At 48.1% G+C, this 19680-nt stretch overlaps 1 protein-coding gene across 1 annotated transcript in view; it reads right to left on the reverse strand.

Annotated features, from left to right (window-relative positions):
* The window catches only part of LOC135505664 (signal-induced proliferation-associated 1-like protein 1), a 122178-nt gene that overhangs the window by 29887 nt on the left and 72611 nt on the right, over positions 1–19680 (reverse strand). Inside the window, exons 11-12 of the mRNA XM_064924712.1 lie at positions 19111–19214; positions 10805–10962 (exon numbers count right to left, since the gene is read on the reverse strand). Of these exons, the coding sequence (XP_064780784.1) occupies positions 10805–10962; positions 19111–19214 (262 nt within the window). The remainder of the gene's footprint in view (positions 1–10804; positions 10963–19110; positions 19215–19680) is intronic.

The following is a 19680-nucleotide window of genomic DNA, read 5'->3' on the forward strand; positions in this document are numbered from 1 at the left end:
TGTGTGAGTGAGAGAGAGGATGTGTGAGAGAGGATGTGTGAGAGAGGATGAGTGAGAGTGAGAGAGAGGATGTGTGAGAGTGAGAGAGTGAGAGAGAGAGGATGTGAGTGAGAGAGGATGAGAGGGAGAGAGAGGATGAGTGAGAGGGAGAGAGAGGATGAGTGAGAGAGAGAGAGGATGTGTGAGAGTGAGAGAGTGAGTGAGAGAGTCAGAAAGCAGTGCACGTCATCACAACCTGAACCAGATACTCTGTCTCATATATTGGATAAAAAGCCTCCCTGTCTGTTTGATACACATTTGTCTATGAACAGGGTCCAATACGCCTTCCAGAATAGACCCTGACGCTGATGTCATATCTAAAAACATCAAGCCAATCAAATCCCAGTCGCACAACACAACACTTCCTGAGAGTCACGAGGTAATACATCACTGAACCGGTGATAAACTACATAGCAGCCAACCGGTGGACACTCCCATAACGGACTGGGAAAACACACCCCTAAACTATAACAACGTAACCGTGGAGACCTCAGTGTTAAGTATCAACGGCTGTTTGAACCCTGGATTAGAGGGAAACAGCTTTTCCAGGGTGTGAATTGAGTGTGAAACAGTACAGGGCTTATTGACAGTTACTACTGGAACTAACAACCATCTGTCTATAAAACAACAGGAGAGCTCGTTCTAACCACACACACACACACACACACACACACACAGACATTCAGACAGAGACACACAGACATTCAGACAGAGACACACAGACAGCCAGCCACACACACACACACAGCCAGACACACACACACACACACACACACACAGCCAGACACACACACACACACACACACACACAGCCAGACACACACACACACACAGCCACACACACACACACACACAGCCAGACACACACACACACACACACACACACACACACACACAGACAAACAGCCAGACAGAGACACACAGCCACACAGACAGAGACACACAGACAGACAGCCACACAGACAGACAGACAGCCAGACAGACAGCCAGACAGACAGCCACACAGACAGAGACAGACAGCCAGACAGACAGAGACACACAGCCACACAGACAGAGACACACAGCCACACAGACAGAGACACACAGCCACTCAGACAGAGACACACAGACAGACAGCCACACAGACAGACAGACAGCCAGACAGACAGCCAGACAGACAGACAGACAGACAGCCACACAGACAGACAGACAGACAGACAGCCACACAGACAGCCAGCCACACAGACAGCCAGCCACACAGACAGCCAGCCACACAGACAGCCAGCCACACAGACAGACAGCCACACAGACAGACAGACCAGAAGCAGCAACACTCACCAACAGTACTGTTACTCCAACCTGTTGAGCGGCTCAGGGCTTCAGGCCTCCCATGTTCCAGGCTTCAAAACAACTGAGACTTTAATACCGGATTTAAACACGATTAGCTGTCAATCATAAAGAAACAACCTATCATCAAACCTTCATTTTCCTCCAAAAGTGTATGAATATCTACGTTAGATCCAGACGGCAAATGAAGAGGAATGAGAGGACAACACAGAGAGAGAAGAGAGAGAGAGAGCCCAAACAAAACAAAATGGAGGGGTAGGAATTTAGTCACATGAGTGGTTTTTGTGGGAGAGAGGAGGGGGGGCAGGGGGTACCCATTGTGTGCCTGGGTGAGGGGATAGATGGAGGTAGAGAGGGAGGTAGAGGGAGGTAGAGAGGGTAGAGGGAGGTAAGGGGGTAGAGAGGGTAGAGGGAGGTAAGGGGAGGTAGAGAGGGAGGGTAGAGAGGGAGGTAGAGGGGGTAGAGGGAAGTAGAGGGAAAGTAGAGGGGGTAGAGTGGGGTTAGAGTGGGGGGTAGAGTGGGAGATGGGGAGGTAGAGTGGGGGGTAGAGTGGGAAGTAGAGGGGGTAGAGTGGGAAGTAGAGGGGGAAGTAGAGGGGGTAGAGTGGGAGATGGGGAGGTAGAGTGGGGAATAGAGGGGGTTAGAGTGGGGAATAGAGGGGGTAGAGTGGGGAATAGAGGGGGTAGAGTGGGGAATAGAGGGGGTAGAGTGGGAAGTAGAGGGGGTAGAGTGGGGGGTAGAGAAGGATGTAGAGGGGGTAGAGAGGGAAGTAGAGGGGGTAGAGTGGGGGGTAGAGTGGGAAGTAGAGGGAAGTAAAGGGGGTAGAGGGGGTAGAGGGGGAGATGGGGAGGTAGAGGGGGTAGAGGGTAGTAGAGGGAAAGTAGAGGGGGTAGAGTGGGAGATGGGGAGGTAGAGTGGGAAGTAGAGGGGGTAGAGTGGGGAATAGAGGGGGTAGAGTGGGGAAGTAGAGTAGAGGGGGTAGAGTGGGAAGTAGAGAAGGATGTAGAGGGGGTAGAGTGGGAAGTAGAGGGGGTAGAGAGGGAAGTAGAGGGGGTAGAGGGTAGAGAGGGAAGTAGAGGGGGTAGAGTGGGGGGTAGAGTGGGAAGTAGAGGGAAGTAAAGGGGGTAGAGTGGGGGGTAGAGGGGGAGATGGGGAGGTAGAGGGGGTAGAGGGTAGTAGAGGGAAAGTAGAGGGGGTAGAGTGGGGGTAGAGTGGGAGATGGGGAGGTAGAGGGAAGTAGAGGGGGGTAGAGGGGGAAGTAGATGGGGGGTAGAGTGGGAAGTAGAGTGGGGAGATGGGGGGTAGAGGGGGTAGAGGGTAGAGTGGGAAAGTAGAGGGGGTAGAGTGGGGGTAGAGTGGGAGATGGGGAGGGGGTAGAGTGGGAAGTAGAGGGGGGTAGAGGGAAGTAGAGGGGGCAGAGTGGGAAGTAGAGGGGGTAGAGTGGGGGTAGAGTGGGAAGTGGGGGGTAGAGGGGAAGGGTAGAGGGGGTAGAGGGGGTAGGTGGGGGTAGAGGGGGAATGGGTAGAGGGGGTAGAGAGGGAAGTAGAGGGGGTAGAGAGGGAAGTAGAGGGGGTAGAGTGGGAAGTAGAGGGGGTAGAGGGGGGTAGAGTGGGAAATAGAGGGGTAGAGAGGGAAGTAGAGGGGGAAGTAGAGGGGGTAGAGGGGGAGATGGGGAGGTAGAGTGGGAAGTAGAGTGGGGAATAGAGGGGGTAGAGTGGGGGAATAGAGGGGGTAGAGGGGAAGTAGAGTGGGGGGGGTAGAGTGGGAAGTAGAGGGGGTAGAGTGGGAAGTAGAGAAGGATGTAGAGGGGGTAGAGTGGGAAGTAGGGGGGTAGAGAGGGAAGTAGAGGGGGTAGAGGGTAGAGGGGAAGTAGAGGGGGTAGAGTGGGAAGTAGAGGGGGTAGAGTGGGGGGGGTAGAGAGGGAAGTAGAGGGGGTAGAGTGGGTAGTAGGGGAAAGTGGGGGGTAGAGGGGGTAGAGGGTGGGAGATGGGGAGGTAGAGGGGGTAGAGTGGGGGTAGAGTGGGAAGTAGAGGGGGGTAGAGAGGGGGGGTAGAGGGGGTAGAGAGGGAAGTAGAGGGGGTAGAGTGGGAGGTAGAGAGGGAAGTAGAGGGGTAGAGTGGGGGGTACAGAGGGAAGTAGTGGGGGTAGAGTGGGGGTCGAGGGGGTAGAGTGGGAAGTAGAGTGGGTAGAGTGGGGGGTAGAGTGGAAGGTAGAGAGGGAAGTAGAGAGGGTAGAGTGGGGGGTACAGAGGGAAGTAGAGGGGGTAGAGTGGGAGGTAGAGAGGGAAGTAGAGGAGGTAGAGGGAAGAGAGGGGGTAGAGTGGGGGGTACAGAGGGAAGTAGAGGGGGTAGAGTGGGAGGTAGAGAGGGAAGTAGAGGGGTAGAGTGGGGGGTACAGAGGGAGGTCGAGGGGGTAGAGAGGGAGGTCGAGGGGGTAGAGAGGGAGGTAGAGTGGGGGTAGAGAGGGAGGTAGAGAGGGAGAAGAGAGGGAGGTAGAGAGGGAGATCGAGGGGGTAGAGAGGGAGGTCGAGGGGGTCGAGAGGGAGATCGACGGGGTCGAGAGGGAGGTCGAGGGGGTAGAGGGAGGTAGAGAGGGAGGTCGAGGGGGTAGAGGGAGGTAGAGAAGGAGGTGGAGGAGGTAGAGGGGGGTAGAGAAGGAGGTAGAGGGGGTAGAGGGAGGTAGAGAGGGATGTAGAGTGGGTAGAGAGAGGTAGAGAAGGAGGTAGAGGGGGTAGAGGGAGGTCGAGAGGGAGGTCGAGCGGGAGGTAGAGGTAGACTAAGCCTGTGTCAGGCCGCCCTCCAAACAACGGAGCAAGCTGATAAAGTCTTACACCTGGTTGGAGAGCAGTGTGTGCGTGTGTGTGTGTGTTTTATGCGTGTGCGTGTGTTTTTTATGAGTGTGCTTGCGTGTGTGTGTGTGTGTGTGTCAAGCCATTGCATCTTCCCTATGCCACACCACAGCTTTGTGTTCAGCAGGCAGGAACCCCACAGAGAACCAGGAATTCTCACAATAAACCATATTAGCACAGCCCTTAACGAGATAGAGAGAAGAGGGAGAGAGAGAAGAGGGAGAGAAAGATGAGAATGATGAGAGAGAGAGAAGAGGGAGAGAGAAGAGGGAGAGAGAGAGAAGAGGGAGAGAGAGAGAGAAGAGAGAGAGAGAGAGAGAGAGAAGAGGGAGAGAGAGAGAGAGAGAGAGAGGGGAGAGAGAGAGAGAGAAGAGAGGGAGAGAGAGAAGAGGGAGAGAGAGAGAGAGAGAGAGAGGAGAGAGAGAGAAGAGGGAGAGAGAGAGAAGAGGGAGAGAGAGAGAAGAGGGAGAGAGAGAGAAGAGGGAGAGAGAGATGAGAATGATGCGAGAGAGAGAGAGGAGAGAGAGAAGAGAGAGAGAAGAGGGAGAGAGAGAAGAGAGAGAGAAAAGGGAGAGAGAGAAGAGGGAGAGCTTAGGGAATGTTAACATGTTTCCCATGCCAATGAAGACATTGAATTGAAATAGTGAAAAGAGGGAAAGAGAAAAAAAACAAAAAAAGAAAGTGAAAAATTCTCATCAAGTCTCCCTGCTTCTTTCTTTAACGTCTCTCACCGACTCCACTGTGTGTGTGTGTGTGTGTGTGTCTTGATGTGAAGTGCAGTTTACCAGTGTAAATGTGTGTGCCATTTGTGTGTGTGTGTGTGTGTGTGTCTTGATCACACAAACGGAAGAACCTGCAGTTTACCAGTTTTAAATGGTCCTGAATGCCATTTGTTCTCGGTGCTGGAATGGGAGGAGGAGTAGAGGGTGTTGCACTAGGGGGACTCTATCAGAGAGGGGTGTTGTGTACCAGGCTAGGGGGACTCTACCAGAGAGGGGTGTTGTGTACCAGGCTAGGGGGAATCTATCAGAGAGACTGGTGCTGTGTACCAGGCTAGGGGGACTCTATCAGAGATGGGTGTTGTGTACCAGGCTAGGGGGACTCTATCAGAGAGGGGTGTTGTGTACCAGGCTAGGGGGACTCTATCACAGAGACTGGTGTTGTGTACCAGGCTAGGGGGAATCTATCACAGAGAGGGGTGTTGTGTACCAGGCTAGGGGGAATCTATCAGAGAGGGGTGTTGTGTACCAGGCTAGGGGGACTCTATCAGAGAGGGGTGTTGTGTACCAGGCTAGGGGGACTCTATCAGAGAGAGGGGTGTTGTGTACCAGGCTAGGGGGACTCTACCAGAGAGAGGGGTGTTGTGTACCAGGCTAGGGGGACTCTACCAGAGAGGGGTGTTGTGTACCAGGCTAGGGGGACTCTACCAGAGAGGGGTGTTGTGTACCAGGCTAGGGGGACTCTATCAGAGAGAGGGGTGTTGTGTACCAGGCTAGGGGGACTCTATCACAGAGAGGGGTGTTGTGTACCAGGCTAGGGGGACTCTATCAGAGAGGGGTGTTGTGTACCAGGCTAGGGGGAATCTGTCACAGAGGCTGGTGTTGTGTACCAGGCTAGGGGGAATCTGTCACAGAGAGGGTTTAAGGTGACAAGCTGCATTTCTTCAGCCTCCAGAGGTTCTTCACCACGCTGTCTGTGTGGGTGGACCATTTCAGTTTGTCAGTGATGTGTACGCCAAGGAACTTAAAACTTTCCATTTTCTTCGATGTGGATAGGGGGGTGCTCCCTCTGCTGTTTCCTGAAGTCCACAATCATCTCCTTTGTTTTGTTGACGTTGAGTGAGAGGTTGTTTTCCTGAAACCCCACTCCGAGGGCCATCACCTCCTCCCTGTAGGCTGTCTCGTTGTTGTTGTTAATCAAGCCCACTACTGTTGTGTCGTTTGCAAACTTGATGATTGAGTTGAAGGCGTGCTTGGCCACGCAGTCGTGGGTGAACAGGGAGTACAGGAGGGGGCTGAGCACGCATCCTTGTGGGGCCCCAGTGTTTAGGGTCAGCGAAGTGGCCGCCCCCAGCTTCACCACCTGGGGGCGGCCCGTCAGAAAGTCCAGGACCCAATTGCACAGGGCGGGGTTGAGACCCAGAGCCTCCAGCTTAATGAAGAGCTTGTAGAACTTGTTGAATGCTGAGCTGTAGTCAATGAACAGCATGAGGTATTCCTTTTGTCCAGATGGATAGGGCAATGTGATGGCGAGTGCATCGTCTGTGGACCTGTTGGGGCGGTATGCAAACTGAAGTGAGTCTAGGGTGACCGGTAAGGTGTTGGTGATCCTTGACTGGTCTCTTTTTTGTTGTTGTTGAATTTTTACCACTTTGTTCTCCCCAATTTCGTGGTATCCAACTGTTAGTAGCTACTATCTTGTCTCATCGCTACATCTCCCGTACGGGCTCGGGAGAGACGAAGGTCGAAAGTCATGCGTCCTCCGATACACAACCCAACCAAGCCGCACTGCTTCTTAACACAACGCGCATCCAACCCGGAAGCCAGACGCACCAATGTGTCGGAGGAGACACCCTGCACCTGGCGACCTTGGTTAGCGTGCACTGCACCTGGCCCGCCACAGGAGTCGCTAGTGCGCGATGAGACAATGATATCCCTACCGGCCAAGCCCTCCCTAACCCGGACTACGCTCGGCCAATTGTGCGTCGCCCCACGGACCTCCCGGTCGCGGCCAGTTACGACAGAGCCTGGGCGCAAACCCAGAGTATCTGGTGGTACAGCTGGCGCTGCAGTACAGCGCCCTTAACCACTGCGCCACCCGGGAGGCCCTTGAATAGTCTCTCAAAGCACTTCATGATGACAGAAGTGAGTGCTACGGGGCGGTAGTCATTTAGTTCAGTTACCTTTGCTTTCTTGGGAACAGGAACAACGGTGGTCATCTTGAAGCATGTGGGGACAACAAACTGGGATAGGGAGCGATTGTATATGTCCGTAAACACACTGGCCAGCAGCACACAGGTGTTCAGCTTCTCTGGAAGCGTGACGTCGGTGTCCAAGACATGGCTGGTTTTTCTTTTTGTAATCCATGATTTTGTGTCGACCCTGCAACATACGTCTTGTGTCTCTGCGAATCCACCTGGTCCCTGTACCAGCAGTAAAATGCACATGACAGCCCACTTGGAGTTTGCCAAAAAAAGGCACCTTTTTCTTTATCATTGTGGGTTATTGTGTGTAGATTGATGAACAAACAACAAATATTTAAATCAATTTTAGAACAAGTCTGTGACGTAACAAAGTGTGGAAAAAGTCAAGGGGTCTGAATACTTTCAGGGTATAAGTTACTATCTGACTGAAGGTATCTACTTTTTTACGTTGCGATAAAGCAGATCGTGTTCTTCACATTTTATGAAGCTTACCACAGTTCGCCAGGACTGTTGCGCCAGTCACGTGTTGGTTAGGAAATAGCACAACAGGAGAAAAGGGTAGCAGGTGAATCTGGCTGTGTATTAACACTCTTCATATTGAAATTCAACAGTGTTTTTTTGTGTTTTCTTCAATAGAGAGAGAGATCAGAGATATGCAACTATAGTTTCCCTTCACAGAATATACATTTAGTGCAACACATTCGGCAGAAAACAGCTGCGTTTTCATCCGATGACAATAGAAGTGCAATGCTATCTTGCAGGCAGTAAATGAGCTTACAATTTTTGCAAAAAAATTATGCATTCGAGACCCATTATGCATGTACTCCCATAACATTTCTCATGTTCATCATGGGAAAGTATGTAGCCAGCTACATTTCCTAACACTTCACTTAAAGTTCATCTTATATTTTATTGGAGAAAAGTAGGCTGGCTACATGGACAAAAGTAGGCTGGCTACATGGTCAAAAGTAGGCTGGCTACATGGTCAAAAGTAGGCTGGCTACATGGACAAAAGTAGGCTGGCTACATGGACAAAAGTAGGCTGGCTACATGGACAAAAGTAGGCTGGCTACATGGACAACAGTAGGCTGGCTACATGGACAACAGTAGGCTGGCTACATGGACAACAGTAGGCTGGCTACATGGACAAACGTAGGCTGGCTACATGGACAAACGTAGGCTGGCTGCATGGACAAACGTAGGCTGGCTGCATGGACAAACGTAGGCTGGCTGCATGGACAAACGTAGGCTGGCTACATGGACAAAAGTAGGCTGGCTACATGGACAAAAGTAGGCTGGCTACATGGACAAAAGTAGGCTGGCTACATGGACAAAAGTAGGCTGGCTACATGGACAACAGTAGGCTGGCTACATGGACAACAGTAGGCTGGCTACATGGACAACAGTAGGCTGGCTACATGGACAACAGTAGGCTGGCTGCATGGACAAACGTAGGCTGGCTACATGGACAAACGTAGGCTGGCTACATGGACAAAAGTAGGCTGGCTACATGGACAAAAGTGGGCTACATGGACAAAAGTAGGCTGGCTACATGGACAAAGTAGGCTGGCTACATGGACAAGTAGGCTACTACATGGAGAAAAGAGGCTGGCTACATGGACAAGTAGGCTGGCTACATGGACAAAAGTAGGCTGGCTACATGGACAAACGTAGGCTGGCTACATGGACAAACGTAGGCTGGCTGCATGGACAAAAGTAGGCTGGCTGCATGGACAAACGTAGGCTGGCTACATGGACAAAAGTAGGCTGGCTACATGGACAAACGTAGGCTGGCTACATGGACAAACGTAGGCTGGCTACATGGACAAACGTAGGCTGGCTACATGGACAAAAGTAGGCTGGCTACATGGACAAAAGTAGGCTGGCTACATGGACAAACGTAGGCTGGCTACATGGACAAACGTAGGCTGGCTACATGGACAAAAGTAGGCTGGCTACATGGACAAACGTAGGCTGGCTACATGGACAAACGTAGGCTGGCTACATGGACAAACGTAGGCTGGCTACATGGACAAACGTAGGCTGGCTACATGGACAAAAGTAGGCTGGCTACATGGACAAACGTAGGCTGGCTACATGGACAAACGTAGGCTGGCTACATGGACAAACGTAGGCTGGCTACATGGACAAACGTAGGCTGGCTACATGGACAAAAGTAGGCTGGCTACATGGACAAAAGTAGCTGAAGAAAGAAGCTACACATCAGTCAGAGCGCTGTCTGCTGATACAACACCCGTTCATCGATTCTCCTCCCAGTTGAAGCACAAAATGTGTCTGATGCCGAGCAGGAAGTTACAATAAGATGAGTTTTAGATCTGTGTTTACAAAAACGCAGCAAGAGATTTCTTACACGTTTTAACTTTTTTTCCCCCCTGTAAAATGAAGAATTCTGCGTGAACTCGACCCTTAAGTTTAACTTGGTAGGTATCGAAGTTACTGCATCCATAAGGTGACGAGGCATCATCCTGTGTTGTGTTTCTGTCGTGTTTGAGAAGTCAAAGCCCTGTGGATGGGTTAACTGTACTGCTGCCACTGCCATCGTTTCATTAAGTTTTTTTCTCCTCTCCGTTCTCGGCTCCCCCCCCCCCACTCCCATCTTCTCCGAGCAGAGGAGGAAGGCCTGTTTCCCAAGCAACTCCAGACTCCACATAGACACTGCGTGGAGACATTCTGCTCCAGAGCCAGTACTGTTCTTCTTTCAGACAAGCATGCGTCAAAACTGTGTTCATTTGCACAATGTCTCTCGTTCACATTCGCTTGTAAAATGTCCAAACGCACCAAAAAGGACATTCGGTAGCTCCTACCTATATATGTATAACATTATGAGCTGGATTTCCTGTCTTTGCATTTCGTTTATTTTAGTTTGCGCTCGTTATCATATTGAGCTAGCAGCTTCCATGAAAATTCACTATTATTGTGCTAATTTTGTTAGCATTCTGGTAACCGATTGTATTTATTTATTTATTTTACATTTTTTAAATGGTGCGCCCCTTTGTGTACTAAACCGGTAATACAATAAATCCCGGGATGAGAGAAGGACAGTATGACGATATGAATATCTGAAAACTCCCCAACCATATTATGTACAAAAAATTAATGCAATGTGTATTATTGTGACATACAATAATTGGTGCAGTGAAATGTGTTGTTCTACAGGGTCAGTCATAGTAGTATGATAGGTGTCGTTTTACAGGGTCAGTCATAGTAGTATGATAGGTGTTGTTTTACAGGGTCAGTCATAGTAGTGTGATAGGTGTTGTTTTACAGGGTCAGTCATAGTAGTATGATAGGTGTTGTTTTACAGGGTCAGTCATAGTAGTATGATAGGTGTTGTTTTACAGGGTCAGTCATAGTAGTATGATAGGTGTTGTTTTACAGGGTCAGTCATAGTAGTATGATAGGTGTTGTTTTACAGGGTCAGTCATAGTAGCATGATAGGTGTTGTTTTACAGGGTCAGTCATAGTAGTATGATAGGTGTTGTTTTACAGGGTCAGTCATAGTAGTGTGATAGGTGCAGTGAAATGCACAGAAACACAGGGAAATAGAAATAAGTGTGTCTCCATGTGTCTCAGTGTGTCTCCACTCAGTGCCTCAGTGTGTCGTGCGTGTGTCGTGCGTGTGTCGTGCATTAGACGTTCCCACTCACCTATAGGTGGTGTTGTCAGAGCAGGGTTGGTGTGCTCTCACCACTACAAACACGTGTTGAAAGTGTGACCGTATGTTCTTGGGGGTGAAGGGCTGAGCCCCGGGCTCCTGGAATACGATGGTCACTATGTCATTCCCTATGTGACGCTTCCTCAGGAGCTGGGAAATGTAGACAAATTGGTTAGAGAAAACAGCAAAGGAAAACTCTCAAGGTAAACACATCGACAACAACATGGTCACACTTTCAATAATCTATTTAGGGATGTGACAATCTCTCTTTTATTTTATTCTGCAATAAAATGGTTAAAAAAAATGCATAAAATTCCATGTGAATTCACAATGTAGCTGCTGCCAGCAACGGTTTGGGTCTCACGGTGCGTCCCGGTCACATGGTTAAGCACTGTACAACCATTACTGTACTACCATTACTGTACCTGTACTACCATTACTGTATATATACTACCATACTACCATTACTGTACTACCATTACTGCACTACCATTACTGTACCTGTACTACCATGTATATATACTACCATACTACCATTACTGTACTACCATTACTGTACCTGTACTACCCTACTACCATTACTGTATCTATACTACCATTACTGTACCTGTACTACCATTACTGTATCTATACTACCATTACTGTACCTGTACTACCATTACTGTATCTATACTACCATTACTGTACCTGTACTACCATTATTGTATCTATACTACCATTAATGTACCTGTACTACCATTACTGTATATATACTACCATACTACCATTACTGTACTACCATTACTGTACCTGTACTACCCTTACTGTACTACCATTACTGTACTACCATTACTGCACTACCATTACTGTACCTGTACTACCATTACTGTACTACCATTACTGTACCTGTACTACCCTTACTGTACTACCATTACTGTACTACCATTACTGCACTACCATTACTGAACCTGTACTACCATTATTGTACTACCATTACTGTACAGCCATTACTGTACCTGTACTACCATTACTGCACTACCATTACTGTACCTGTACTACCCTTACTGTACTACCATTACTGTACCTGTACTACCATTACTGTACTACCATTACTGTACCTGTACTACCATTACTATACAGCCATTACTGTACAGCCATTACTGTATCTATACTACCATTACTGTACCTGTACTACCATTACTGTATCTATACTACCATTACTGTACCTGTACTACCATTACTGTATATATACTACCATACTACCATTACTGTACTACCATTACTGTACCTGTACTGCCATTACTGTACTACCATTACTGTACTACCATTACTGTACAGCCATTACTGTACCGGTACTGCCATTTCTGTACCTGTACTACCATTACTGTACTACCATTACTGTATCTATACTACCATTACAGTACCTGTACTACCATTACTGATCCTCAATTCCACTTCCACATTTCCTTTTCATTTAACTTCTCAAAAGTATTGCCATACAGGACTTCGCTGCTGTCTCCTGTCATTTTCGATCTGTTAACGACGATGGCGTAGCGGTGGAGAGTCCACAATTAATGGACTCGTCGACTTCCGGTGTTGACAATTTCTTAGTGTCCAATTTGTCAAGGAATCGACTCCTAAGAGTATTTCTGGGAACGGAGGAGACTGATTAGTTCCAAGAACACAAAACACTCGCTACTTTCAGACAGCAATAGATGGAGAGAGGGGAGGGGCACAGTATAGTAGGGCTGTCCCCAAAAACAACAAAAATCTTTGTCGACCCGAAAATCATCTGTCAATTGATTGGCCAACATTTTTAAACGTGTATTTTTCCATAATACGTTTTAATAAAATCAACTATATGCATTGAGCTTGTCTGATGCTTAAAAGCTTACTGTTGGATGAAATAAGACAAAATGACTCAAGAGGGAGGCAGAGATCTAGATAAGTAGAAAAAAAAAGAAAAAAACAACCTGAGCCCCAACCGTTCTCCTCCGGCTTCTACTGGCTGTCACAGATCCTGCCATTACCCTCCTGAAGTTGCCGATAATAGGCTGCACGAGGAGTCAGCAACCTTATGTGGAATGCCAATTTATCTTACAATTTCTACCGATCTGCTTGCCAGTTATGGTTTTTATATGCACAACTGTGTCTCATAAATTCATGGCTTGTCATGTCTCGCAACTTCAGTAAAGCAGGACCTATCATCAATGAATAGGGGCAGCAGGGTAGCCTAGTGGTTAGAGCATCTGCCCCCGAACAGGCAGTTAACCCACTGTTCCTAGGCCGTCATTGAAAATAAGAATTTGTTCTTAACTGACTTGCCTTAGTTAAATAAAGGTAAAATAAAAAAATAATTAAAAAAATAGGCCGTGATATTGAGATCACTTTGCTCTGACACGGTCACACATAATTATCTGCTCATGTCCATGGGTTCCCCTCCCCCCTGTCCACAGGCCGGAAGTGAGGGCACCAAAAACAGAGAAGTATATAGTATGATTCGTAATAGCAGAGCAATGTTTTTGAAACAGTTGAAATGTATAGGAGGTATCCTTCCTATTGAGTGTTTCTCTGAAATTGCAGTTAAAGGCGGGTACTCTGAAATTGCAGTTAAAGGCGGGTACTCTGAAATTGCAGTTAAAGGCGGGTACTCTGAAATTGCAGTTAAAGGCGGGTACTCTGAAATTGCAGTTAAAGGCGGGTACTCTGAAATTGCAGTTAAAGGCGGGTACTCTGAAATTGCAGTTAAAGGCGGGTACTCTGAAATTGCAGTTAAAGGCGGGTACTCTGAAATTGCAGTTAAAGGCGGGTACTCTGAAATTGCAGTTAAAGGCGGGTACTCTGAAAATTGCGGGTACTCTGAAATTGCAGTTAAAGGCGGGTACTCTGAAATTGCAGTTAAAGGCGGGTACTCTGAAATTGCAGTTAAAGGCGGGTACTCTGAAATTGCAGTTGAAATTGCAGTTAAAGGCGGGTACTCTGAAATTGCAGTTAAAGGCGGGTACTCTGAAATTGCAGTTAAAGGCGGGTACTCTGAAATTGCAGTTAAGGCGGGTACTCTGAAATTGCGGGTACTCTGAAATTGCAGTTAAAGGCGGGTACTCTGAAATTGCAGTTAAAGGCGGGTACTCTGAAATTGCAGTTAAAGGCGGGTACTCTGAAATTGCAGTTAAAGGCGGGTACTCTGAAATTGCAGTTAAAGGCGGGTACTCTGAAATTGCAGTTAAAGGCGGGTACTCTGAAAAGGCGGGTACTCTGAAATTGCAGTTAAAGGCGGGTACTCTGAAATTGCAGTTAAAGGCGGGTACTCTGAAATTGCAGTTAAAGGCGGGTACTCTGAAATTGCAGTTAAAGGCGGGTACTCTGAAATTGCAGTTAAAGGCGGGTACTCTGAAATTGCAGTTAAAGGCGGGTACTCTGAAATTGCAGTTAAAGGCGGGTACTCTGAAATTGCAGTTAAAGGCGGGTACTCTGAAATTGAAAGCTTTAAGGGATTTTCAGAACACTCATTTATTACAATGCAAAAAACAGGAACTCAACTGCTCAGTGAATTTTTCAGTTACAATTATATATTTTTTTCACGTATTGATTTGCATGATATTGTTGAAATGAAACAATGGTTTGTTCTAAGGTGGGCCGAAAAGCAATATAACTATTGTTTAGCTAACGTTCGCTGACGTTAGCATTCAGCTAACTGGCCAGTTAACTTAGCCTACTAATTTGACACTTAAGCTAACGTTAGCTGTGTGAGGATGCAGAGTGCAGACATTTTGTTTAGCTTGCTACCTAGCTCTATATAATATGACTGGCACTGTATTATAATATTACCTTTATATTCGTATGAGAGCGGTAAATGTTCATTTTCGCAATGCTTAAGTTACTTGATGAAGCAAGCATTGTTCGCTCGATGTTAGCATGTTAGCTAGCAGCTGTTCCACTTGGCTGTGTCATTGTCTTGCTAAATTAATGAGTGTATGGAAGAGTAAATAAACCATTTAAACGTTTGTGAATTGTTGCATTAATTAAGAGTGTAATATGGTAGATACATGAAGTTGTTGCTTGCATAGAAATTAATAATTTGCATATAATTGCATAGAAATTAATAATTTGCTACAGTGACATTTCTGGGCACTTTTGAGCTGTGAAGCAAGAACATCACCCAAACCTTCTCTCAGCTCGCGTCATTCCCGTTGCTAATGTGAATTGAGAGCCTACTCCAGCAGTACCGTATCATTTCAATCATTTTAGTCAATAAGATTCTTGCTACGTAAGCTTAACTTTCTGAACATTCGAGACGTGTAGTCCACTTGTCATTCCAATCTCCTTTGCATTAGCGTAGCCTCTTCTGTACCCTGTTAACTATGTGTCTATCTATCCCTGTTCTCTCCTCTCTGCACAGACCATACAAACGCTCCACACCGCGTGCCAAATCTGGTGGTCCCAGCGCGCACGACCCACGTGGAGTTCCTGGTCTCCGGTAGCCTCTGGAACTGCCGATCTGCGGCCAACAAGGCAGAGTTCATCTCAGCCTATGCCTCCCTCCAGTCCCTCGACTTCCTGGCACTGACGGAAACATGGATCACCACAGATAACAACTCCTACTGCTCTCTCTTCGTCCGCCCACGTGTTCTCGCACACCCCGAGAGCTTCTGGTCAGCTGAAATTGGGGTGGTGGCACCGGGATCCTCATCTCTCCCAAGTGGTCATTCTCTCTCTCTCCCTTACCCATCTATCTATCGCCTCCTTTGAATTCCATGCTGTCACAATTACCAGCCCTTTCAAGCTTAACATTCTTATCATTTATCGCCCTCCAGGTTCCCTCGGAGAGTTCATCAATGAGCTTGATGCCTTGATAAGCTCCTTTCCTGAGGACGGCTCACCTCTCACAGACTTTAACCTCCCCACGTCTACCTTTGACTCATTCCTTCTGCCTCCTTCTTTCCACTCCTCTCCTCTTTTGACCTCACCCTCTCACCTTCCCCCTACTCACAAGGCAGGCAAACCTCATCTTTACTAGATGCTGTTCTTCCACTAACCTCACTGCAACTCCCCTCCAAGTCTCCGACCACTACCTTGTATCCTTTTCCTCTCGCTCTCATCCAACACTTCCCACACTGCCCCTACTCGGATGGTATCGCGCCGTCCCAACCTTCGCTCTCTCTCCCCCGCTACTCTTTCCTCTTCCATCCTATCATCTCTTCCTCTGCTCATACCTTCTCCAACCTTTCTCCTGACTCTGCCTCCTCAACCCTCCTCTCTTCCCTTTCTGCATCCTTTGACTCTCTATGTCCCCTATCCTCCAGGCCGCTCGGTCCTCCCCTCCCGCTCCGTGGCTCGATGACTCATTGCGAGCTCACAGAACAGAGCTCCGGGCAGCCGAGCGGAAATTCGCCTCCCTGCGGACCTGGCATCCTTTCACTCCCTCCTCTCTACATTTTCCTCCTCTGTCTCTGCTGCTAAAGCCACTTTCTACCACTCTAAATTCCAAGCATCTGCCTCTAACCCTAGGAAGCTCTTTGCCACCTTCTCCTCCCTCCTGAATCCTCCTCCCCCTCCCCCTCCTCCCTCTCTGCAGATGACTTCGTCAACCATTTTGAGAAGAAGGTCGACGACATCCGATCCTCGTTTGCTAAGTCAAACGACACCGCTGGTTCTGCTCACACTGCCCTACCCTGTGCTCTGACCTCTTTCTCCCCTCTCTCTCCAGATGAAATCTCGCTTCTTGTGACGGCCGGCCGCCCAACAACCTGCCCGCTCGACCCTATCCCCTCCTCTCTCCTCCAGACCATTTCCGGGGACCTTCTCCCTTACCTCACCTCGCTCATCAACTCATCCCTGACCGCTGGCTACGTCCCTTCCGTCTTCAAGAGCGAGAGTTGCACCCCTTCTGAAAAAACCTACACTCGATCCCTCCGATGTCAACAACTACAGACCAGTATCCCTTCTTTCTTTTCTCTCCAAAACTCTTGAACGTGCCGTCCTTGGCCAGCTCTCCCACTATCTCTCTCAGAATGACCTTCTTGATCCAAATCAGTCAGGTTTCAAGACTAGTCATTCAACTGAGACTGCTCTTCTCTGCATCACGGAGGCGCTCCGCACTGCTAAAGCTAACTCTCTCTCCTCTGCTCTCATCCTTCTAGACCTATCGGCTGCCTTCGATACTGTGAACCATCAGATCCTCCTCTCCACCCTCTCCGAGTTGGGCATCTCCGGCGCGGCCCACGCTTGATTGCGTCCTACCTGACAGGTCGCTCCTACCAGGTGGCGTGGCGAGAATCTGTCTCCTCGCCACGCGCTCTCACCACTGGTGTCCCCCAGGGCTCTGTTCTAGGCCCTCTCCTATTCTCGCTATACACCAAGTCACTTGGCTCTGTCATAACCTCACATGGTCTCTCCTATCATTGCTATGCAGACGACACACAATTAATCTTCTCCTTTCCCCCTTCTGATGACCAGGTGGCGAATCGCATCTCTGCATGTCTGGCAGACATATCAGTGTGGATGACGGATCACCACCTCAAGCTGAACCTCGGCAAGACGGAGCTGCTCTTCCTCCCGGGGAAGGACTGCCCGTTCCATGATCTCGCCATCACGGTTGACAACTCCATTGTGTCCTCCTCCCAGAGCGCTAAGAACCTTGGCGTGATCCTGGACAACACCCTGTCGTTCTCAACCAACATCATGGCGGTGGCCCGCTCCTGTAGGTTCATGCTCTACAACATCCGCAGAGTACGACCCTGCCTCACACAGGAAGCGGCGCAGGTCCTAATCCAGGCACTTGTCATCTCCCGTCTGGATTACTGCAACTCGCTGTTGGCTGGGCTCCCTGCCTGTGCCATTAAGCCCCTACAACTCATCCAGAACGCCGCAGCCCGTCTGGTGTTCAACCTTCCCAAGTTCTCTCACGTCACCCCGCTCCTCCGCTCTCTCCACTGGCTTCCATGAAGCTCGCATCCGCTACAAGACCATGGTGCTTGCCTACGGAGCTGTGAGGGGAACGGCACCGCAGTACCCCCAGGCTCTGATCAGGCCCTACACCCAAGCAAGGGCACTGCGTTCATCCACCTCTGGCCTGCTCGCCTCCCTACCATTGAGGAAGTACAGTTCCCGCTCAGCCCAGTCAAAACTGTTCGCTGCTCTGGCCCCCAATGGTGGAACAAACTCCCTCACGACGCCAGGACAGCGGAGTCAATCACCACCTTCCGGAGACACCTGAAACCCCACCTCTTCAAGGAATACCTAGGATAGGATAAGTAATCCTTCTCACCATCCCCCCCCCTTAATGATTTAGATGCACTATTGTAAAGTGGCTGTTCCACTGGATGTCAGAAGGTGAATTCACCAATTTGTAAGTCGCTCTGGATAAGAGCGTCTGCTAAATGACTTAAATGTAAAATGTAAATGTAAGTTGATTTACATAATATGTAAATATAAATTTTGTGCCAAAACCTCTAATTCAATGCTCGTCAAAGGAAATTGACCCAATATGCGGTTTATTTTCTGCTATCTTTAAATTACACAACTTTCCCCAGATCTTCATAGCCTATCACACAACCTTCCCCAGATCTTCATAGCCTATCACACAACCTTCCCCAGATCTTCATAGCCTATCACACAACCTTCCCCAGATCTTCATAGCCTATCACACAACCTTCCCCAGATCTTCATAGCCTATCACACAACCTTCCCCAGATCTTCATAGCCTATCACACAACCTTCCCCAGATCTTCATAGCCTATCACACAACCTTCCCCAGATCTTCATAGCCTATCACACAACCTTCCCCAGATCTTTAGCCTATCACACAACCTTCCCCAGATCTTCAAATCGTCTAGTTAGGAAAATGATATGTTTTGTGATAACTGCACTGTGATTAAAATTTTGTGGGGGGGGGGAAAAATATGGTTTTCAATTTGTTTTTTTTTCCTAACATTAAAGGAAAATCCCAACCAAAAATTATCTTTTTGGTATTTGTTTCATTAGTCCATTGGTGATATTGTCTCAAAATGCTTTGCATGTCAGCAATCAAGTTTACAAGATATATAATTTCCAAATACAGCCGGTACGATGCATTTTCCATCCTATGATGCAAAATGCATCAAACCGACTGTATTTCTGTAATTATAATTATTTCTAACGCATTTTAAAGGATGATAAAAAAATTTTTTAAAGTCAGTAGCATTATTTTAAAGGACTTGATCATTTGAGTTTTCTACCTCTCCAGATAATTTATTTTAATGAACAATTTTGTTTAGTTTGTTCTAATAGTCTTCGGGCCTGTATAAAATCTCAACGTTGGACAATAATAACTATCCATACCTGTTGTTTGTTGTTGGGTGTGTAGGGCAGCATGGTGGAGACATGAAACATCACCTCGTAGTCCTTATAGGTGGTGTACAGGGAGTGGGTCCCTGTTGAGTCAGCTGGAGGAGACAGACAGACAGAGTATAGTTAGACAGACAGGTTCCTAGTCCTTATAGGTGGTATAGAGGGGATGAGCCCCTGTTGAGTCAGCTGGAGGAGAGACAGACAGACAGTAGCGTTAGACAGACAGTATAGTTAGACAGACAGTATAGTTAGACAGACAGTATAGTTAGACAGACAGTATAGTTAGACAGACAGTATAGTTAGACAGACAGTATAGTTAGACAGACAGTATAGTTAGACAGACAGTATAGTTAGACAGACAGATAGTTAGACAGACAGGTTCCTGGTCCTTATAGGTGGTATAGAGGGGATGAGTCCCTGTTGAGTCAGCTGGAGAGAGACAGACAGACAGTAGAGTTAGACAGACAGTATAGTTAGACAACAGTATAGTTAGACAGACAGTATAGTTAGACAGACAGGTTCCTAGTCCTAGGAACCTAGGTGGTATAGAGGGAATGGGTC

This window comes from Oncorhynchus masou, chromosome 19 (genome assembly GCF_036934945.1).
Source record: "Oncorhynchus masou masou isolate Uvic2021 chromosome 19, UVic_Omas_1.1, whole genome shotgun sequence".
Lineage (NCBI taxonomy): Eukaryota > Metazoa > Chordata > Actinopteri > Salmoniformes > Salmonidae > Oncorhynchus > Oncorhynchus masou.